Genomic DNA, 23,420 nt, shown 5'->3' with positions numbered 1-23,420 from the left:
CTACCACAAACTGCTGTTTGAGATCTGGCAAAGTAAGGATGGGAGCGGAGGTAAAGCTCGATTTAAGTTTTTGAAAAGCTGCCTGACAAAGGTGGTGAAGATGCTCACAGGAGCAAAGGTGGTGAAGATGCTCACCGGAGCAGGTGTGTGTGAAACAGGGGGGAAGACAAAACCCGGAACACACACACACACACACATGACAGTATCAGCCATTAGAGAGGAGCATGTTTGTATGCGCAGTGTCATGTGTAGCCTGTGAGTGCCTCAACCACTGAAGGGAGGATTTAGTATCCTGCTGCCAGTGCCTGCATTCACTCATCATCTGTGGCCATGCTAACTTTTCTTTGAACACTTTGCAAATTATGATAATATTTTCAGCTGGAGCAAATTTCAGAATATAAACCTGGAGCGGTTTGTTGAGTAATATACGTTCCTCGCTACTGAGCTGTGGAAAGTAAAGTAGGTGTCTATTTCTAACGGGACAACAGCAGGTGAGTTAGTTATTTACAGTATCTTAAAGACCCCATTGCTCTAGAGACCATGTACATGATTAGATGTCTCAGGCTGTGCTAATGTCAGTGTAAAACTGTAACTCAATGACAGTATAGTGACCTGTTTGTGAATAACAATTACATGTTCTGTAAATTGGCGGCACGGTGGAAGACTGGTTAGAGCGTCTGCCTCACAGTTCTGAGGACCAGGGTTCAATCCCCGGCCCCGCCTGTGTGGAGTTTGCATGTTCTCCCCGTGCCTACGTGGGTTCTCTCTGGGCACTCTGGTTTCCTCCCACATCCCAAAAATGTGCATGGTAGATTAATTGACAACTCTAAATTGCCCTTAGGTGTGAATGTGAGTGCGAATGGTTGTTTGTTTATGTGTGCCCTGCGATTGGCTGGCAATCAGTTCAGGGTGTACCCCGCCTCTTGTCCAATGATAGCTGGGATAGGCTCCAGCACGCCTGCGACCCTAGTGAGGAGAAGCGGCTCAGAAAATGGATGAATGGATGGATGGATGTTCTGTAAATTGTCACTAATGAACACGGTAGCAGTATTTTTGTTTTATTGACATCGGTACTTTTGTCATTATCACCCCTAAGGTCCCCAATATGAGGAGAGGATACATGATGTCCATGTAAAAAAAAAAAAAAAAAAATGTTTGTGCTTTGATTGAATATTGGTGATATCCCCATTTTATGTGTGAATATGTTAACATAACATGAATAATACTTGGGGAAATCAGTAGATTGTGTTCCTGTCTCTAAAGCACCATTTTGTTTCCCCAGAAGATGTACTGCTTGTGGAAAACCAAATGAACTGCATCTCTCTGCCCAGCCCGATGACTCAATCCACAATGGTTGGTATGTCGATGAGCATGGAGATGCCCCGGAAGCGAAAGGGCAGTGTGGACAACCAGTAAGTATGACTATGCTTTCAATTTGGTTCTTCTAGATAGTCTTGAATCAAATTGGTACAAATGGGGCTTATTATTGTTATTTCGTCTTTTTATTCTCAGGGAGACAAGATTGGCCCCCATCACCAATGCAGATATGGAAGAAGACCAAAACGAGTAGGTGTTGCATGTGCGTGTGTGTGTTTGTGTGTGTGCGCATAAATTTATGTATATACACAGACACAATTGTTGATGCCCCTCTGTTAATAAAAGAAAAACCCACAATGGTCACTGAAATAACTTGAAACTGATGTAATGTACTGCGATTGGCTGGCAACCAGTTCAGGGTGTACCCCGCCTCCTGCCCGATGACAGTTGGGATAGGCTCCAGCACGCCCGCGACCCTAGTGAGGAGAAGCGGCTCAGAAAATGGATGGATGGATGATTTAATGTATGTATGTAACAGGGATCTTGTTTGATTTTTGTGCGTCCCACGTCTGAGACGCACAAAAATTAGAAGGTACGCATGAAGCATATTCTTTCTGTGTCCGTAGGCGCATGGTTTAAGAAACGCCCTGTGTGTGTGTGTGTGTGTGTGTGTGTGTGTGTGTGTGTGTGTGTGCGCGTGCGTGCGCACGTGCAGCGTGTGTCACTGAAGAGCTTCCACACTGAATCAAAAGTACGAATCTTGTCTTGGTGCTAGCCAATCAGAAGCAGAGTAGGGCGTGTTGTTCGTTCGTAAATACAATTGACATGGGAGTTTTTTCTGGACTCAATAAATTTTCATTGTTGTGGTCATGCTCACCACGCCACTCACAATGTAGCAAGCTGCTGGCAGAATGGCGTTTGCTCTGTAGACGCGCACACAACTGGAACAAAGAGAAAGTTAAAGCTATAATCTAGTTTTTGTTTTTTTGGCGCCCCTTACTGCAGGAATTCAACATTACAACAAACTGGTCTGTCACTTCAATATGGCGTAGGCTGTGCCAAGTCCGACTGTCCCCCTCACCCCTTCGCCACTGCAGATGTTTTTTCTTCAGCCCCTAGCGTTATTGTATTTCTTGTAAATTGTGTTACATAAAGTTGAAAAAAAGTCTCCCCTCTCCCCAATCCTCGTGGGTGAATATACACTGTGGTGTAATAGAGGTGTTGAAACCCACAAGGCAGATAAAATGGGCAGAGAGAAACTGTCAACAGTTCAATATCCAGTATAGCATACATATACGTACTTTAACCATTTCGGTGTCACAGTACCTTTTGTTAATGTAGAGACACACACACATTTCCGGGTTCCCAGCAAACCATTCAAATAATGTAAATGTACATAATAAAGTAAACCTATTAATGTGTTTTACAACAATACTTAACTGTTTGTGTGTAGCGTGTATTGGTTTGGATAAAAAATGTATTAATTTGGGAAAAGATACGAAGGAAGGTAAACGCCTGCGTTCACTTCCTGTTTAGTCCGGTTTACGGTTTTTTTTTACCATTAAGATCAAACTAATTATGTCTCGTAGAGGGCACCACATCACTTTTTATATGAATAAAATTTAGGGAAAGTGACGAGAAACCTTTTTATCAGTCTCATAATCTAGAGGTTGCTACATTTTATTAAATTTGGAGTCTTAGACAATTAGTCGCTGTGCAATTTTGTCACATGGCGTGTACCACCCCTAAACATGGACCATAAAAAGCGAAGGAGATTAGAAATACAATTAGAGACAAGCATGTGAAAGGTAAAGGCTATAAGACCATGTCCAAACAGCTTGATGTTTCTGTGACTATAGTTGCACATATAATTCAGAAGGCCCATGGGACTGGATGTGACCACAAGAGGAAAATAGATGACAAATTGAAGGGATGGCTAATACCACTTATCACCAAATAGCCCAGAACAACCTCTAAAGTCAAGGTACAGCAGTGTCAGATCGCACCATTAGTCATTGTTTGAGCTAAAGTGGACTTCATGGGAGATGACCAATGAGGACACAACCATTTGAAAGCAAATCAAAGAAACGTGAGACTGGAATTTGCCATAATACATAGGATAATACTATCCACAAAGCTTCTGTAAGAATTTCCCTTGGACAGATGAGACAAAACTGGAACGTTTGGCAAGGCCTCAACTCTATGTTCACAGATGCAAAAATGAAACGTACCATGTCCATAGTTATGTTCTGGGGCTGCTTTGCTGCATCTGGTACAGGGTGTCTTGAATCTGTGCAGGGTACAATGAAATCTCAAGACTATCAAGGCATTCTGGAGAGAAATGTGGTTGGTGCCTAGTGTCAGAAAACTGCTGTGGACAATATGTATGTACTGTTTATACAGTATGTATATATGTGTGTGGAATACGAATGCCCATTATAACCAAGTGTGAACATTAAAGGAACATATTATGGAATACATAACTTTTGTGAAAGGCTTGTAAAATGGAAATAAAAAGTGGATTATTTGGAAACGTTTCTAAAACCCTCCTTCTTGAGCCCAGCTGAACAAAATATTGCCACTACCATAATAGATGGTGGGTTTGGTGTTGTTTTTGCACCAAACATGCTTTCTTGGGATATAACCCTGAGTCTCATCAAATGTCTTGTAAACATCCTGTACTTCCCAGATCATGGGGAACTATTAATGGTGCTGCAGACCTCTTGGCTGGCATCCTGATCCCCAGCCATACTATGTATCTTTATTTTTGCAGGTGTTTTTCCACAATTTAATGTCTGCAATATATGAAATTAATGTTTTTCTTGTCTACAGCTCAGATGGAGAGGACCAACATGCCAAAATGAAATGCTTTAGGTACTAAAGACCTTTTTTCATTTTTCATTGAATGTGCTGATGCACTTAAGGAGGGAGGAATAAAACATAACTTTTTTGTCTTTGCAGAGAGCCACACAGCCAAATTGAAAAGAGAAGGCGGGACAAAATGAACACGCTCATTGAAAAGCTGTCAGACATGATTCCAACATGTAACCCAATGTCTCGAAAGCTAGACAAACTCACTGTGCTCAGAATGGCCGTGCAGCACCTCAAATCCCTCAGAGGTACCAAATATTACATGGAACTACAACCCCAATTCCAATGAAGTTGGGATGTTGTGTTAAACATAAATAAAAAATAGAATACAATGATTTGCAAATCCTGTTCAACCTATATTTAATTGAATACACTACAAAGACAAGATATTTAATGTTCAAACTGATAAATATCATTGTTTTTAGCAAATAATCATGAACTTAAGAATTTTATGGCTGTAACATTTTCCAAAAAAGCTGGGACAGGTGGCAAAAAAGACTGAGAAAGTTGAGGAATGCACATCAAACACTTGTTTGGAACATCCCACAGGTGAACAGGCTAATTGGGAACAGGTGGGTGCCATGATTGGGTATAAAAGGAGCTGCCCAGAATTGCTCAGTCATTCACAAGCAAAGATGGGGTGAGGTTCACCTCTTTGTGAAAAGGTGCGTGAGAAAATAGTCGAACAGTTTAAGGACAATGTTCCTCAACGTACAATCGCAAGGAATTCAGGGAGTTCATCATCTACAGTCCATAATATCATCAAAAGTTTCAGAGAATCTGGAGAAATCACTGCATGTAAGCGGCAAGGCCGAAAACCAACATTGAATGCCCGTGACCTTCAATACCTCAGGCGGCACTGCATCAAAAACCAACATTAATGTGTAAAGGATATCACCACATGGGCTCAGGAACACTTCAGAAAACCAATGTCAGCAAATACAGTTCAGCGCTACATCCGTAAGTGCAACTTTAAACTCTACTATGCAAAGCAAAAGCCATTTATCAACAACACCCAGAAACGCCGCCGCCTTCTCTGGGCCGAGCTCATCTCAGATGGACTGATGCAAAGTGGAAAAGTGTTCTGTGGTCTGACGAGTCCACATTTCAAATTTTCCATCCATCAATTTTCCGAGCCGCTTATCCTCACTAGGGTCGCGGGAGTGCTGGAGCCTATCCCAGCTATCTTCAGGCAGGAGGCGGGGTACACCCCGAACTGGTTGCCAGCCAATCGCAGGGCACATATAAACAAAAAACATTCACACCTACGGGTAATTTAGAGTCTTCAATCAACCTAGCACGCATGTTTTTGGGATGTTGGAGGAAACCGGAGTGCCCGGAGAAAACCCACGCAGGCACGGGGAGAACATGCAAACTCCACACAGGCGGGGCTGGAGATTGAAGCCCAGTCCTCAGAACTGTGAGGCAGACGCTGTAACCAGTCGCCCACCGTGCCGCCCACATTTCAAATTGTTTTTGGAAATTGTGGACGTCGTGTCCTCCGGGCCAAAGGAAAAGAACCATCCCCACTGTTATGGACGCAAAGTTCAAAAGCCAGCATCTGTGATGGTATGGGGCTGTGTTAGTGCCAATGGCATGGGTTACTTACACATCTGCGAAGGCACCATTAATGCTGAAAGGTACTTACAGGTTTTTGAGAAAAATATGCTGCCATCCAAGCAACGTCTTTTTTATGGACGCCCCTACTTATTTCAGCAAGCCAATGTCAAACCACATTCTGCACGTGTTACAACAGCGTGGCTTCGTAGTAAAAGAGTGCGGGTACTAGACTGGCCTGCCTGCAGTCCAGACCTGTCTCCCATTGATAAAATATGACAACTGAGCGGAACGTGTTGCAGCCATAAAATTCCAAGTTAATGATTATTTGCTAAAAACAATCAAGTTTATCAGTTTGAACATTAAATATCTTGTTTTTGTAGTGTATTCAATTAAATGTAGGTCGAACATGATTTGCAAATCATTGAATTCTGTTTTTATTTATGTTTGACACAATGTCCCAACTTCATTGGAATTGGGGTTGTACAACTCCAGTTGATAGGTTGACCCCTTCTATAAATAGAAGGATATTCAGACTCTAAAATAAAGATTAATTGTATTCTGGATATTTTGGATGTAACAATCATTGGAGGCCTCTCTTCATGTATTGTCCTATCTGGCTTTTTTCAACCATGGTACCACTTGAAGTGTGAAATCTATTAATAGGATTTACAGTGACGCCTGCTTACCGCGGTCGATATGCTCTATTCCATTCAGATCCACTCGCAAAAGGTGAAACTTTGCGATACAGATTGCATATAAATTAATATTTTAAAATAGTTTTAGCCCTCCCACACAGTTTAAAAACAACATATTGTAAACATATTTGAACACACAAAAAATAGCAAGTATAAAATGTATAGAAAATACTCTACCGTACTGATAAGTGCTGTGTGCTGTGAATACAGAGAGATGGCAGTAATACCTAAGGTATGGAGTTCCATAGCACGTTATGCTGAGATGGAATAAAATAAAAGCGTTCCCAATACGTCGTCTGAATAATTCGGCCATTCCTAATTCCAAAGCATATCCATGCATTTTATCTTCTCCTGAATAGTCAGGATATTCCTCTGGCGCTAAGACTCATGACCAGAATCCTTCGAAGATATAGGACGCTTATAGGACAGAAATCTTAAAAGACCCCAAATAATGGGTGCTAAATTGCAAATCTTAAGTAAATCAGGCGGTAGACCAAATTTTTCTTCCTGAGATTGTGTGAAGTTACCATCAACCACCAGTCGGAGCCCAAGAGAATAAAAAATCCCCCCAGACTGCTTAAATGTTCATTATTTTATATAAATATTTATTTTTTACTGCATTTTAGTCAATATTTGCTTTCAATACTGTACAGTATTTATCACAATGTGCAAAATCTGTAAACACACAAACAATTACCATAAACGGCAAATTCTTGTGATATAAGGGGAGTCTGTGTCAGACAGGTAGATACAGTATGTTCCACACTAATTGCTGTGATATTAGGTGGTAGGTATAATGGGCCTTATTATCGAACTATTCTTAATTATAAATTGGTTCTTAAAGGTCGCCTTCTATCAGAGGGTAAGGTATAATTTTTTCTTCTGTTTTATGCATAACATGTCAAAATGAGTCTGACATGGTTTAATCTAGAACCCCAATTCCAATGAAGTTGGGACGTTGTGTTAAACATAAATAAAGACAGAATACAATGATTTGCAAATCATGTTCAACCTATATTTATTTGAATGCACTACAAAGATATTTCATGTTCAAACTGATCAACTTTATTGTTTTTAGCAAATAATCATTAACTTAGAATTTTTTGGCTGAATTGTGAATTGTGCTTCATAATGTTAGTAATGGAGTATGGACGTCCAGCTGGCCACCGTGGCCGTGCATAGCGTAACGTCACTCAGTTGCAGGGCAGAGAGGCTGAAATGGGATCGCAATTGCAGGGCACATACAAACAAAGAACCATTCGTACTCACATTCACACCTACGGGCAATTTCGAGTCATCAATTAACCTACCATGCATGTTTTTTGGGATGTGGGAGGAAACCGGAGTGCCCGGGCAAAATTATTGACGTCATTACAGTACAAAATAAATGTAAACGTTTTTGTTTTTTTTTCTTTAATTTAAAGAACCTTTCTAAAAGAAAATTTATGAAAATGTTGAATTAGCTAAATTTTAGTTTAATGAACAGATGTAATAGTTTTGAATTCTCCCACGTTTCAGGTTCTGCAAGCTCTCTTTCTGACGCCAACTACAAACCATCATTCCTGGCTGATGAGGAGCTCAAACAACTTATCTTAAAGGTAAATATACCTGCTGTGTCTCTTTATTTGCAATAACCTACCATGTTCTGATCTAATTCAGAGGCTTCAGTGCTTTTCATATATGCTGTAAAGTCTCCTTGACATCGTTATAGTGTCTTGACAATGTTATCACACTGCCGCACCATATCCTTCAGAGTCTCTCTTTTTTGTTGTGCAGGCTGCAGATGGGTTCCTGTTTGTAGTCGGCTGTGATCGTGGGAAAATTGTTTTTGTCTCTGAGTCCATCACGAAGATATTAAATTATAGTCTGGTAACAGTTTTTTTTTTGGTTTGGTTTTGTTTTATTTTTTTATTTTTACTGTACCTGCAGCATGTGACTCTCCTGACACATTAAATGGGCCTTACCGAAAAACAGAGTACACACCAATCAGCAACAACATAATGATCACTTACTGTATATGACCACAACCATACAAAGATATCCAGTACAAGCCGTGTGTCAAATATTCTGTATTGTATAATCAGTTTTGATGATGCAGTACTATTCTACATCACTGCAAACTGTAATGACAATAACAAACATCAAATTAATAACTGATGGTGTCAATCAAAAATCTATATTTTGTTCAGGCAAAATATTTATCAAACTGTTGTATTTGATATCATATTGTGGAAGTTGTCATAATGTAGTGCGTGGTCTGTGTATGGAAAAAAAGCTACTATAGTAAAAATAAAATGAAACCATTCTCGCTTTATTTCTATTTCTCCTCGTTACTCAATATATTTACTAGTGTGCGCTGGAGTGTAATATGTACTATCAATATACTGTATGTTACAACTTAGAATTTCATAAATGTATGGATTACCGGTATAACTTCTTGGGCAGCATGTATAAGTCAGGTTGATAAGTTATGTCTTCTTCCTGTAGGTAGAAATGATTGGTCAGAGCTTCTTTGATTATGTCCACCCTAAAGACATAAGCAAAGTGAAGGAGCAACTGTCAGCCTCTGAATTATACCCACGGGAACGGCTAATAGATGCAAAAAGTAAGTAATTATTTTTGTTTCTCAATGCGCGAGTGTGTGTATGAGAGCATACAGTATGTGATATTGTCGTATCTTCAGCTGGCTTGCAGGTCCAGGCTGACCTCCCAGTCGGCGCAGCACGACTGTGTTCAGGTGCACGGCGCTCCTTCTTCTGTCGCATGAAGTGCAACAAAACCTCTGTCAAAGTGGAGGAGAAGGAATTGCAAGCAAGTACTTCCAAAAAGAAAGGTAGTGAAATAATTATTTGATCCATGTCAAACATTCAGAGACAAGATTGTATCCATGGCAAGAAAAGCATCTTAATTTTTCATGAGTTGCAGGTTTAAGCCTTAAAATGATGGTACCCCTCGAAAAGATTGAAAATAATTTGACTATTGGGTCATGTTCAAACAAGGTGTGTCTTCTAATTAGCATCACAGGTGTCTTCAAACTTGTAATCACTCAATCGGCCTATTTAAAGGGTGCGTGGCGCAGAGTGTAAGCATACGCCCTGCAACCGGAGGTTGCCGGTTTGTTGTGTCCCTGGGCAAGACACTTAACCCACACTGCCCATGAATGAATGTGTTTGGATCTTTGGTGGTGGTCGGAGTGGCCATAGGCGCAGAATGGCAGCCACGCTTCTGTCACTACACACTACACATGTAGCTTACCACCAGCAGGAGTGACTGTGGAGTGAATGAATGTGTGCAATTATAAAGTGTCTTTGAGTGTCTAGAAAAGCGCTATATAGACAAGCACGTGAAAGGTAAAGCACCATCCGTCATTGTTTGTGCCAAAGTGGACTTAATTGGATATGAAAAAAAATCATAAAGCGAGACTGGAATTTGCTAAACTGCATGCTCAAAAGCCACAGAGCTTCTGGGAGAATTTCCAGAAGAAGACAGAGAAGACAAAACTGTAACTTTTTGGCAAGGCACATCAGCTCTATGTTCACAGACACAAAAATGAATCATAACAAGAAAAGAACACTGTCAAACATGGAGGGGAGGCTCTGTTACATTCTGGGGCTGCTTTGCTAAATTTGGCACATTGTTTCTTGAATCTGTGCAGGGCACAATGAAATCTCAAGACTGTCAAGGTATTCTAGAGAGAAACGTGCTGCCCAGTGTCAGAAAGCTTGGTCTCAGTCGCAGGTCATGGGTCTTGCATCAGGATAATGACCCAAAACACACAGCTAAAAACACCCAAGAAAGGAAACATTGAATTATTCTGAAGTGGCCTTCTATGAGCCCTGATCTAAATCCCATTGAATATCTGTGGAAGGAGCTGAAGTATGCCATATGGAGAAAGTACTCTTCAAACCTGCGACAACTGGAGCAGTTTCCTCATGAAGAAGGGGCCAAAATACCTGCTGAGAGGTGCGGAAGTCTCATTGACAGTTTCGAAAATCGTTTGATTGCCGTGATTGCTTCAAAAGGTTGTGCACCAAAACATTAAGGGTACCATCATTTTTATCCAGGCCTGTTTAATGAGTTTATTTATTTATTTTGTAAATTCTGTTGAGCCACATTTCAAAAGCAATGTCAGATTTTAAGTGGTTAAGTTTCATTCACTTTTTATTTATGACTTATATATATGACATTCAAGTTATTTCTGTGCCCACTGTGGGTTTTTCTTTCATTAACGGGATTACCAACGATTTTGTCCATGTATGTATGTGTAAACATGTCAAAGAAGACTTACTATTTCAATCTAATCTGTGTGTGTGCTTACAGAGTCTCAGAAGTACTGTACTGTCCACTGTACTGGCTACATGCGCAGTTGGCACTCCAGTCAGCTGGAAGCAGAGGGTGAGGGCGACGCAGATAAGCACGATGGCTCTCATTTCAGCTGTCTGGTCGCTGTGGGCCGCATTCACTCCCACTCGTTGCCTCAAGTTAATGGAGATTTCCGGGTCAAAGCCACAGAGTTCATCACACGCTATACCATGGATGGCAAGTTCACTTTTGTTGATCAAAGGTAAACTGGAATTCGAGTGCTGCAATCTTTAAAAAATGTCAATAGAAAACATTCTTAAAGTATTTGTTTTTAATTCAAACGTAGAATGAGTATCCATGTTCACAAATTAACCAGTTCGGATTTCTTTAGTGCCAAATGTTTACTGTATTCCTTTTGGATAGTTGTCATATTTCGTTGCTTTTACACTTTAATTTACACTGTTATTAATCACAAGTGGTTTAAAGGGATTTTAACAATGGCTGATACTTCACAGAGCAACAACCATTCTTGGTTACCTTCCCCAAGAATTGCTTGGGACTTCATGCTATGAGTACTTCCACCAAGATGACTTACCGCATTTAGCTGACAGTCATCGAAAAGGTAAGTTGACTTTCTTAGGCAGTTCCTAGATGGGAGTGAACCATTGCGACACAATTGTTTTTCCTCTAATCCTGACTGTTTCCCTTCTTCAGTGCTGCGAAGTAAAGAGAAAATAGAAACAAACAGCTACAAGTTCAAAACTAAATATGGCTCCTTTGTCACACTGCAAAGTCAGTGGTTTAGTTTTGTAAACCCGTGGACCAAAGAAGTTGAATATATTGTGTCAACAAATACAGTCATATCGTAAGTAGATGCTACACAAGTTATTGCATAAATGTAGTGGCCACTTCATCCGAGCTCTTCCTTTCTCTCACTACAGGCATGATGATCACAGTCGATCAGGTCAGTCAGGGAACAAGACTGAACAGTCTTCAAACGCTTTAGGAGGTCAGTTAAAGTTTGTTATTATATAGGCAAGAGAAATAATTGAGGCTTACAAGTATGGTAAAGGTGCATCTTTTGTTATTGCACATTTATTTTAGAGGATGGAAAAAAATCTCTTCCCATTCTACCAGGCATCTCTACCAAACCCGAGACGAGGATATATGCTGGAATTATTGGAACCCAGATTGCCAATGAGCTGCTTGACTTTAACAGGTGGGGAATCATAATAGCAGATGTTGACCTCTCTTTTTTTTCTTCTCTCTAACATTGTCATAAATATCTGATATAAGTTTAAGTTGACGTTTTCTGTGCTGCTTTAGAATGAACTCGTCACCCTCCAGCGGTAATGTGAGTCCGTTTAGTCTGCCACTGGACAAATCTCCACTTCAAACAACTAACAACCAAGTCAAGAACAATGTAAGTGAATTTTGTACACTTCATCCAAATTCAGTTTGAAAATACCTCCAAGCGCCTTTAATAAGCTGATAAACACTGGTTTCATCAGTTACATGATTTCTTTTTAATTAATCAAAAGAAGCAGTGTTTCAACAGACAAAATAAAAATATAGTTTATTTAAAGACATGCTACTGGTTTTTAATAGCTGGGATAGGCTCCAGCACGCCCGCGACCCTAGTGAGGAGAAGCGGCTCAGAAAATGGATGGATGGATTACTTGATTGAATGTTGTTTCATATATAATAAGTACAGTAATTTCCTGTATTAAAAAAAAAAAAAAAGGTTAACTCCTGCATTGCTTTTGAATGACTTCAATCAAAACAACTGCGGCATTATGACTTGGTATTTTAAAAGAAATTAAAATAAAAGTAACTGCAGCTGCCGGCGCGGTGGAAGAATGGTTAGCACATCAGCCTCACAGTTCTGGGGACCGGGGTTCAAATCCCGGCCCTGCCTGTGTGGAGTTTGCATGTTCTCCCTGTGCCTGGGTGGGTTTTCTCCGGGCACTCCTGTTTCCTCCCACATCCCAAAAACATGTACGGTAGGTTAATTGAAGACTCTAAATTGCCCGTGGGTGTGAATGTGAGTGCGATTGGTTGGTAACTGCAGCTCATTATATATTGCTATGCACAGTATCCCGGGATATGGCCGAGCATTTCACAACTCCTGTTCTGTGATGGATGGTTGGATAAATAGAAATAGTGGGCCATATCCAGACCACAGCTTTGTTTTGAACAGCACGTCGCATATTCTAAAAAAAAATACTTTCTACAGCCCACATTAGGTTGTGCTTGTCTGCAAACTGTACTGCATCTTACTGAGAACTGTTCCTAAATTTTAGCTGCTTCATTGTGCTACCTAAGAGTCAAAATATTGAAAACAGCTATCAGTATAATGCAGTTCAACATAATTGCAAAATATGACCATAATAATAAATTAATAACCCTCTTCAATCAAAACGGAGCATAAGAACCTTTTGTTAAAGGCAGAAGATTTTATTCCGATATTTGTCTTACACTGTATTGGATTGTGCAGGTGATCTTACTTTTATTTTTGTTGGCTGTATGTATAAATAATTGCTGAGAAAATGTTTTCCCACACTGATTGATTGGTTTTAGTATGTTGAATAAACTTTCTTTTAAGTGGCCCCTGAATCCCTCAATTTTGCGTGCCGCTGTTGTAGTAAATTAGTTATTTTATTTAGGATGTTTGCATCTAATTTGTGAAGTTAGATTTAGTCTCCAAATAGACTTTTTTTTCCCTCCCTACCATCGTCTTTGGCTGTCTAGGTGCCAAATGGGGACGCTACAGAGATGGCGATGCCAGAGAAGTCCAGCTCAGAGGATGACCCCCAGGAAACTCCATTTCCTGGAGTGGAGACACTCATGGGTAAATTTTATGATCCTGCTCCCCCTTTTGCGGCCATTTAAACAGCACCCTTTTTAACTGAAAATTAATTCTTTTACACAATTGTTTTGGAGCCTGAAAATGCAAACCTTAAAAAACAGTTGGATGAGGCACCAGTTGCATGAGGCAGTTAAGTTCCTTTTCATGTGTGTATACAGTGGGGCAAAAGAGTATTTAGTCAGCCACCAATTGTGCAAGTTCTCTCATTTAAAAAGATGAGAGATCCCTGTAATTTTCATCATAGCTATAACTCACCTATGAGAGATAAGGGGGGGGGGGGGAGAATCCAGAAAATCACACTTTTTTTTTAAAATAATTTATTAGCAAATTATGGTGGAAAATAAGTATTTAGTCAATAACAAAAGTTCATCTTAATACTTTGTTCTGTAACCTTTGTTGGCAATGACAGAGATCAAACGTTTTCTGTTTTCTGTAATTTCACACTGTTGCTGGTATTTTGGCCCATTCCTCCATGCAGATCTTCTCTAGAGAAGTGATGTTTAGGGGCTGTTGCTGGGCAACACAGACTTTCAACTCCCTCCAAAGAGTTTCTATGGGGTTGAGTTCTGGAGACTGGCTAGGCCACTCCAGGACCTTGAAATGCTTCTTACGAAGCCACTCCTTTGTTGCCCAGGCGGTGTGTTTGGGATCATTGTCATGCTGAAAGACCCAGCCACGTTTCATCTTCAATGCCCTTGCTGATGGAAGGAGGTTTTCACTCAAAATCTCACAATACATGGTCCCATTCATTCTTTCCTTTACACGGATCAGTCATCCTGGTCCCTTTTCAGAAAAACAGCCCCAAAGCATGATGTTTCCACCCCCATGCTTCACAGTAGGTATATTCAAGTGAATATTTTATTTTAACATTTTTCCCTTGACAATATTCCCCTCAGTAAATGGGGGTTCACAGTGGTTTCTTTTTCAATGTTGTTGTCAAGATGCAATCTTTTCAAAAATCCAAGATTTGTGCGTTTTTACATTGTTGTCATGTAAACGTGTACCCTAAGAAAAACAGTCTTTACGATCCAAATTCCTTGCACCGCAATAACCTTGCTTTCTCTGAACTCACCACAGGGGACAATTCACAGGTCGACCTGGACAGCGTTGTTGGACCGGGCCTTGGCAGTCTTAGCAATGATGAAGCAGCTATGGCAGTGATCATGAGACTCCTGGAGACGGACTCAAACTTGGGTGAAGGCGAGGACTTTGAAGAGATGCAATGGTCCGTATAGAATCCCCATGGTTGAAAGGCGAGACAGTGACAAAAAAACTTTCAGGTTTTCCAGTTTATTTATTTGTCAATCTTAAAACCTGTTTGACCGCATCTTCTTAACAGGCAACTGTTTTGCCTATTATAAGGCTTTTCTCTGGAGGAGGCACCTATGCCTCCAAAGCCTTACTGCAAACTGCCTGCCATGGAAAATGTTGTTTTACTGTCAGCCCATGGTTAATCAGTGAGGCCTCATACAGTTGGTAAATCCATGATGTCCAAAGGACACTGTCAAAAAAAACAGTGGTTTGGGAATCCTGCTTATGTTTTCCACCTCCACTTGAACACAGGATTGGAGTGATGCAAAAAAAAAAAAAATGCACTGAATTGACTTTTTTCTTTAAACATTAACTTTTGCTAAAAATGGAGCAATTGTCCTTGCGTGTTTGTGAACCTTGTCCATCCTTCATTTGCCGCAGAGCAGCTGTTTTTGTCACCCTCCCCCTGGGTTTGTCAGCAGTGCAATGCTTAATCAATAGACATTAAGAAACAATGGCTTAGCAATCGCCTCAAATCTGTCTCATTAAAGATATAATATAGTTTATTTTTTGAGTCAGACTGAAGAGGTGAATACTCAGGAGTGACGGGGAACAAAGCCGCCCAATGTAAGCATGCAATACAGTCAGACAGTTCTTAGCAGCTGTAGCAGTATTTAACATTTTACATTATTTCACTACATACTTAAACTTGAATTATATAACTGTTCTGTTCTTGTGGTCTGCTTTATCATAAGCAGTTTACATTTTTATTCATATTATTGCCGTGGCAGTCATCCATTAATAGATTTAAGGGATTATATCATGCAGTCATCATGCATTCCATAAATGTTTGAATTACGTCTCTTTTTCCTTGTAATTGTCACTTCTTCTATCATACAGGTAAAGTTCTGTTGCTGTACTGTGATCTGACATTTGAATGAGTCCTTCAGTTAAAGTTACCTCATCTTGTTTTGTCCACAGTTGACATTGCACATAACACTAAACAGGAGTGACTTGTGTGGTATATACAGTGGCTGAAATAAGTATTTGACACGTCACCATTTTTCCTCACTAAATATATTTCCAAAGGTGCTATTGACATGAAATTTTCACCAGATGTTGGGAACAACCCAAGCAACCCATACATACAAAGAAAGTATAACAAATAAGATCAGAAATTAATTTGTGTAATAATGTGCAATGACTACAGGGAAAAGGTATTGAACACATGAAGAAAGGTAGGTGCAAAAAGGCATGAAAAGCCAAGACAACACCTACAATCTATCAATAATCAAACAGCAATCCAGCCACTTGTCAGTGCAAATGAACATCAGCTGTTTCAGTCCTAACTGATGGTCTACAAAAAGGTCTCATTGCCAAGGTGTTAGTCAAGACACATCACATGGGTAAGAGCAAAGAGCTGTCTCAAGACCAACGCAAACTACCATAATTTCTCATGTATATTGCGCATTTTTTCCCCCCAAAAAATTGTCAAAAGTCAATAGTGCGCATTATACATAGGTATAGGGGCAAATGGAAAAAACATTCACATTTTATAAATATATGCCGCCATCTAGTGGTTATGAAAAAGCTGTACACGTTCATTCCAAAATGCCACCGCCACCTAGTGGTTATAAAAAAGGAGTAGCCTACACATTCATTCCAATATGACAGGGTATGACTGAATATATGCTGGCAAAATTTGTGAAATATATATATATATATATATTTTTTTTTTAATATGACTGATGACTGAATAACAACCATCATTAGTTTCTTTATGGTTATGTTTTGTTGAATTATAATGCTTGACTGTTTAATTTGAATCCCATTATAATAAAATTAAATGTGTTTCGCTTGGTCCTTCATGTTTCCTTTCAAGAATTGTACCCATCTTACAAATTCTGCCGGGGTAATCAAACACCTGAGCACAACTGTGTGTTTTCTAATTTACTAAATAAAAGTAGGGCAATGAATTTCAAAATAAGAGCAAGTAAATAAATAAAAAAAATATTACGTGTTCAAATAAAGTGCTTAACTACCGAATAATTCTTTGAAAAAACAATAACATAATACAGATCATACTTAATGTTTTAATCATATGGGTAGAAGCAAACTCATGCATTGTAAAAATGCATTTTACATAGGTAGAAGGGTTTAATTTTGGGGGTGCGTATTATACATGGGTGCGCATTATACACGAGAGATTGTGGTAATTGTTGCAAAACATAATGATTGCATTGGTTACAGGCGCATATCAAAGCTTCTGAATGTTCCAGTGAGCACGGTTGGGGCCATAATACGTATGTGGAAAGCCAATTATACCACCATGGATTTGCCTCGATCTGGTGCGCCTCACAAGATTTCTGACTGAAGAGTGCAAAGAATAATCAGAAGAGTTGTCCAAGAGCAAAGGACCAACTGTGGAGAGCTTAAAAAAGACCTGGAATTAGCAGGTACCATTGTCCGAGGAAAACAGTGAGTAATGCACTCCGCCGTCATGGGCTGTATGTACGCTCAAGTCATCACACAAGAACCCATTGCTGATAAAATGCATGTCAAAACTCATTTAAAGTTTGCTGAATAACATTTGGACAAGCCAGTTAAAAAATGGGAGAATATAGTCTGGTCGGATGAGTGCAATATTTAACTGTTTGGATGCCATAATGCACACCATGTTTAGAGGAGAAATGGCACTGCACATCACCCTAAAAACACCATACCAACAGTGAAGTTCGGAGGTGGGAACATGATGGTGTGGGGCTGCTTTACAGCAAATGGTACTGGTAAGCTTCACATTATTGAAGGAAAGATGAATTGACAAATGTACCGAGACATTCTTGACAAGAATCTGCTGCCATCTACGAGGATGATGAAAATGAAACGAGGGTGGACATTTCATCAGGATATTGATCCAAAACATACTGCCAAGGAAACTCTCAATTGGTTTCAAAGAAAAAAAAATAAAGCTGCTCGAATGGCCCAGCCAATCACCTGACTCAAATCCAATCAAACATCTATGGGAAGAACTGAAACTCAAGGTCCGTAAAAGAAGCCCACAGAACCTTCAAGATTTGAAGACTGCTTGTGTGGAGGAATGGGCCAAAATCACACCAGAGCAATGCCTGCAACTAGTTTCTCCGTACAGGAGGCATCTTGAACCTGTCACTGCAAACGTTTTTTGTACAAAGTATTAAATAAATACAGTTGGTGTGTTCAATACTTGTTCCCTATGTCATTTCACATTTTTACACACGTCTTAATTCCTGATCTTATTTGTTCTAGTTTCTTTGTATGTATGGATTACTTGGGTTGTTTCCAACATCTGGTGAAATATTCATCAATAGCAGCTTTGGAAATATATTTAGTGAGAAAAATGGTGACGTGAGATACTTATTTTAGCCGCTGTATGTTGGACTTCTGTCTCGGTGTTGAGCTGTTCAACCAGATGGCCTTCGATGAGTTGAAGTTGTCTCAAATTACAACACACAAAAAACTAACACAATTTTGACAAAAGTATGTGGACACCTGGCCATTACAAATACAGGAAGTGAGTCAGCCCCGCTAACTTTCAACTATTATAGGAAATCTTTCTACATTATTTTGGAGGTTTCTTTGGGAATTGGTGAAATTAGAAATCACTCATGTTAAGACATGTTGATGATGACAAAGGTCCTGCTTGCTCATGATGTTGCTTTATCACTGGTGGTGTTTCACAGATTTCACAGGCCAGGACTCGTATACTTCCACACAAAGCTCACCCAAGCATGCCCTTATGGTCATTGTTGCAAGCACTTGGGCACAGTCGTGCTTGAACAGTGGGGTTTCCACCAAACGTTTACCATAAAGCATAAAATTGTGGGAGTGAAAGTCTTGATAAGATTAATATTTTAGATTAAAGTGGAACTCACGTCTAACCCCATCTCTTTGCTAGAGATGTCTCAAGACTTTTGTCTTTGTCTTCTGTTGCATTTCGATTTGTAGAAAGTACCGTTCATCAATACGAAATGAATGCATCGCAAGCTCATCTGTTACCCTAACAGGCATTTTGTGTATGTGTGCAGATGAAGAACTATTATGTTTCAATGCATTGTGAATGATGAGATGTTAAAATACACACATTGTTCGTATACCATTGAGTCCCTAAAACCAAGATGGCTAAAGACTGAGTACCAGCTGAGTTATATGTTGTAATTCCATGTATCCATGCTGCCATTGTTTCTACTGGTGTTCTTTTGGGATTGTGAAACATTTTATAATAACAGCTATTTATGATTCATTAGGAATAATGTGTCTCTTGTCATATGCTTTAAATACGAGGAGCCAACAGATAGAGAGCATATTAACTTGTGGACACTCCTGCTTTTGTCCAATGTGCCTTTGGACATTTCCACTTTGGCCCGCAATAAAGCGGTTTGTATTTCACCGCCCCGCCCACCCCTCCCCCATCCCTCCACTGGTGACACCTCAGCTGACTGAAAGGAGGGCTTCTTGTATGATGTTCAATTGCATCTTTGGATTTGACTTGACATCACGTGGCATGCTGTGCCAGTCTTCATTTAAATAAATCAGATACTGTAATGGTGGCTTATGCATTAACTACCTGAACATATTTGGAGAGCAGACACAAGATAGTCTATTAGAGCATCCACATTGTATGTCCGTTCTTTGAGTTCAATCTTTACACTGTTGTAGCTCTCCATTTTCCCATTGTTGTCAGATTCTTTTGTGAATGGTAAACTTTAAAGGAAGGGTTTATATTTTACCTCCTGTTTAAGTGAAATCATAGATTTTGTTTGCTAGGTGTCATGTTTTGATTTTATACCTGTTCTCTTTCCAGTGGCATCACACTTTTATATGATTTTCTGATTGACAGGTGCTTGTGTGCAATTATACAACTGCCCCAGTACAGAACCTTTTGAGCTTGAATTTGACTTTTATTAAACATGATACTGTTTTCAGCCACATCATGCCACTCTTGAGTTTACTCTTTCATATTTGGCTCGAGAGGAAGCCATTACTGTATTTGTCTATGGCATATTGCTGCTACAATTAACAAGTGTGGTATCTCTTCCCAGGCCGTACTATTAATAAATGTTAATTGACTAAACTCCCAACATGACCAATGTCCATTTTTTTTCAGTTATCAGAAACCGTAGATCCAGACACAAAATCAAATCAAAAAATCAAAGTGCTGACAAGTATTCTACCCTTTTGACCTTTTGAATTATTATTTTAAGTAAACATGTTAAAATTGGGACTTGAAAAGGTATTAATTCATCTTTCCAACGGCCAACTATTAGTTCTGCGCTCTGGAAATCTGGCCTTTATGGAAGAGTGATAGTGACACAACTTTTTGAGACCAATATTGAAATTGGCCTAAATGTTATATGCTCTGTGGGGCATAAAAACAAACATTGCACTTTACCCTGAATGCACCATAATCACGATGAAACATACTGTATGACCCCGGGGGTACTTTTGCACGCCACATACATACAGTATTGTAGATTTCAAGCATTTTCCTTGCACCACTTTGTGTTGATCTGTCACGTGAACTAAATGTACACTTAGGATTGTGATGAGACAAAAGAGGAAAAGTTGAAATAGTACAAAAATGGTACATGCTTGTTTTCATTAGGAAGAATTATTCCTGAAGGTTAAAAGAAACCCTATGACGAGTACAATAAATGGATTCAGGTTTCCCTTGCCCGGAGGCGGGTCACCGGGGCCCCCCTCTGGAGCCAGGCCCGGAGGTGGGGCTCGAAGGCGAGCGCCTGGTGGCCAGGCCTGCACCCATGGGGCCCGGCCGGGCACAGCCCGAAAGGGTAACGTGGGTCCCCCTTCCCATGGGCTCACCACCTGTGGGAGGGGCCATAGGGGTCGGGTGCACTGCAAGCTGGGCGGTGGCCGAAGGCGGGGACCTTGGCGATCCGATCTCCGGCTACAGAAGCTGGCACTAGGGACGTGGAATGTTACCTCTCTGGCAGGGAAGGAGCCCGAGCTGGTTTGTGAGGTTGAGAAGTTCCGACTAGATGTAGTCGGACTCACCTCCACGCACAGCTTGGGCTCTGGTACCAGTCCTCTCGAGAGGGGTTGGACTCTCTTCCACTCTGGAGTTGCCCACGGTGAGAGGCGCCGAGCAGGTGTGGGTATACTTATTGCTCCCCGGCTGCGCCTGTACGTTGGGGTTCACCCTGGTGGACGAGAGGGTAGCCTCCCTCCGCCTTCGGGTGGGGGGACGGGTCCTGACTGTTGTTTGTGCCTATGCACCAAACAGCAGTTCAGAGTACCCACCCTTTTTGGAGTCCTTGGAGGGGGTGCTGGAGAGTGCTCCCGCTGGGGACTCCATCATTCTGCTGGGGGACTTCAATGCTCACGTGGGCAATGACAGTGAGACCTGGAAGGGCGTGATTGGGAGGAACGGCCACCCCCCGGTCAGAACCTTAGCGGTGTTCTGTTATTGGACTTCTGTGCTCATCACGGATTGTCCATAACGAACACCATGTTCAAGCATAAGGGTGTCCTGGTGCCAAGTGCACGTGTGGACACCCACCCTAGGTCGCAGTTCGATAATCGACTTTGTGGTCGTGTCATCGGACTTGCGGCTGCATGTCTTGGACACTCTGGTAAAGAGTGAGGCGGAGCTGTTAACTGATCACCATCTGGTGGTGAGTTGGCTCCGATTGTGGGGGAAGATGCCGGTCCGACGTGGCAGGCCCAAACGTATTGTGAGGGTCTGCTGGGAACGTCTGGCGGAATCCCCTGTTAGAAGGAGTTTCAACTCCCACCTCCGACGGAACTTTGCTCATGTTCCGGGAGAGGCGGGGGACATAGAGTGCGAGTGGACCATGTTCCGCGCCTCCATTGCTGAGGCGGCCGACCGGAGCTGTGGCCGTAAGGTGGTTGGTGCCTGTCGTGTTCGCAATCCCCGAACCCGTTGGTGGACACCAACTGTTAGGGATGCCGTCGAGCTGAAGAAGGAGTCCTATCGGGCCTTTTTGGCATGTGGGACTCCTGAGGCAGCTGAAGGGTACCGGCTGGCCAAGCGAAATGCAGCTCTGGTGGTCGCTGAAGCAAAAACTCTGGTATGGGAGGAGTTCGGTGAGGCCATAGAGAGAGACTTCCGGACGGCTTCGAGGAAATTCTGGTCCACCATCCGGCGTCTCAGGAGGGGGAAGCAGTGCACCATCAACACTGTGTATAGTGGGAATGGTACGCTGCTGACCTCAACTCGGGACGTTGTGAGCCGGTGGGGAGAATACTTCGAAGACCTCCTCAATTCCACCGACACGCCTTTCCAAGAGGGAGCAGAGTCTGGCTTCTCTGAGGCGGGCTCTCCTATCTCTGGGGTTGAGGTCATTGAGGTGGTTAAAAAGCTCTTCAGTGGCAAGGCCCCGGGGTGGATGAGATTCTCCCGGAGTTCCTCAAGGCTCTGGATGTTGTAAGGCAGTCCTGGTTGACACGTCTCTGCAACATCGCGTGGACATCGGGGACAGTGCCTCTGGATTGGCAGACTGGGGTGGTGGTCCCCCTTTTTAAGAAGGGGGACCGGAGGGTGTGTTCCAACTACAGGGGGAACACACTCCTCAGCCTCCCTGGTAAGGTCTATTCAGGGGTGCTAGAGAGGAGGGTCCATCGGGAAGTTGAATCTCAGGAGGAGCAGTGTGGTTTTTGTCCTGGCCGTGGAACAGTGGACCAGGTCTACACCTTGGCAGGATCCTTGAGGGTGCATGGGAGTTCGCCCAACCAGTCTACATGTGTTTTGTGGACTTGGAGAAGGCGTTCGACCATGTCCTTCGGGGGGTCCTGCGGGGGGTTCTTCGGGTGTATGGGGTACCGAACCCCCTGATACGGGCTGTTCGGTCCCTGTACGACCGGAGTCAGAGTTTGGCCCGCATATCCGGCAGTAAGTCGGACTCGTTTCCGGTGAGGCTTGGACTCCGCCAAGGCTGCTCTTTGTCACCAATTCTGGTAATAACTTTTATGGACAGAATTTCTAGGCGCAGCCGGTTTGGAGGCCTCAGTATTGCATCTCTGCTTTTTGCTGATGATGTGGTTCTGTTGGTTTCATCAAGCTGTGACCTTCAACTCTCACTGGAGCAGTTCTCAGCCGAGTGTGAAGCGGCTGGGATGAGAATCAGCACCTCCAAATCTGAGACCACGGTCCTCAGTCGGAAAAGAGGTGGCGTGCACTCTCCAGGTCGGGGATGAAATCCTGTCCCAAGTGGAGGAGTTAAAGTATCTTGGGATCTTGTTCATGAGTGAGGGAAGAATGGAACAGGAGATTGACAGGCGGATCGGTGCAGCGTCTGCAGTGATGCAGACTTTGTATCGATCCGTTGTGGTACAGAAGGACCTAAGCCAAAAGGCGAAGCTCTCAATTTACGGGTCCATCTACGTTCCTACCCTCACCTATGGTCACGAGCTGTGGGTTGTGACCGAAAGAACAAGATCCAGGATACAAGCGGCCGAAATAAGTTTCTCCCTTAGAGATAGGGTGAGAAGCTCGGTTATCCGGGAGGATCTCAGAGTAGAGCCACTGCTCCTTCACA

At 41.8% G+C, this 23,420-nt stretch overlaps 1 protein-coding gene across 6 annotated transcripts in view; it reads left to right on the top strand.

Annotated features, from left to right (window-relative positions):
- Positions 1–20,817, top strand: part of bmal2 (basic helix-loop-helix ARNT like 2) — a 30,605-nt gene extending 9,788 nt beyond the window's left edge. For 3 of the 6 annotated variants that reach the window (XM_061677525.1, XM_061677529.1, XM_061677528.1), the window contains 16 exons: positions 1,283–1,412; positions 1,513–1,566; positions 4,150–4,191; positions 4,279–4,436; positions 7,962–8,041; positions 8,220–8,312; positions 8,931–9,048; positions 9,127–9,276; positions 10,764–11,007; positions 11,261–11,367; positions 11,460–11,610; positions 11,687–11,754; positions 11,850–11,964; positions 12,072–12,168; positions 13,497–13,596; positions 14,692–20,817. In XM_061677525.1, coding sequence (XP_061533509.1) covers positions 1,283–1,412; positions 1,513–1,566; positions 4,150–4,191; positions 4,279–4,436; positions 7,962–8,041; positions 8,220–8,312; positions 8,931–9,048; positions 9,127–9,276; positions 10,764–11,007; positions 11,261–11,367; positions 11,460–11,610; positions 11,687–11,754; positions 11,850–11,964; positions 12,072–12,168; positions 13,497–13,596; positions 14,692–14,849 — 1,865 coding nt within the window. In that variant the 3' untranslated portion in view covers positions 14,850–20,817. The remainder of the gene's footprint in view (positions 1–1,282; positions 1,413–1,512; positions 1,567–4,149; positions 4,192–4,278; positions 4,437–7,961; positions 8,042–8,219; positions 8,313–8,930; positions 9,049–9,126; positions 9,277–10,763; positions 11,008–11,260; positions 11,368–11,459; positions 11,611–11,686; positions 11,755–11,849; positions 11,965–12,071; positions 12,169–13,496; positions 13,597–14,691) is intronic. The other 3 variants (XM_061677526.1, XM_061677527.1, XM_061677531.1) reach the window with 3 other exon arrangements.
- The last annotated feature ends 2,603 nt before the right edge of the window (positions 20,818–23,420 follow it).

Source organism: Phycodurus eques, chromosome 5 (assembly GCF_024500275.1).
Source record: "Phycodurus eques isolate BA_2022a chromosome 5, UOR_Pequ_1.1, whole genome shotgun sequence".
Lineage (NCBI taxonomy): Eukaryota > Metazoa > Chordata > Actinopteri > Syngnathiformes > Syngnathidae > Phycodurus > Phycodurus eques.
The sequence above is the reverse complement of the archived record's forward strand: the minus strand, read 5'-3'. Positions and strand labels throughout refer to the sequence as shown.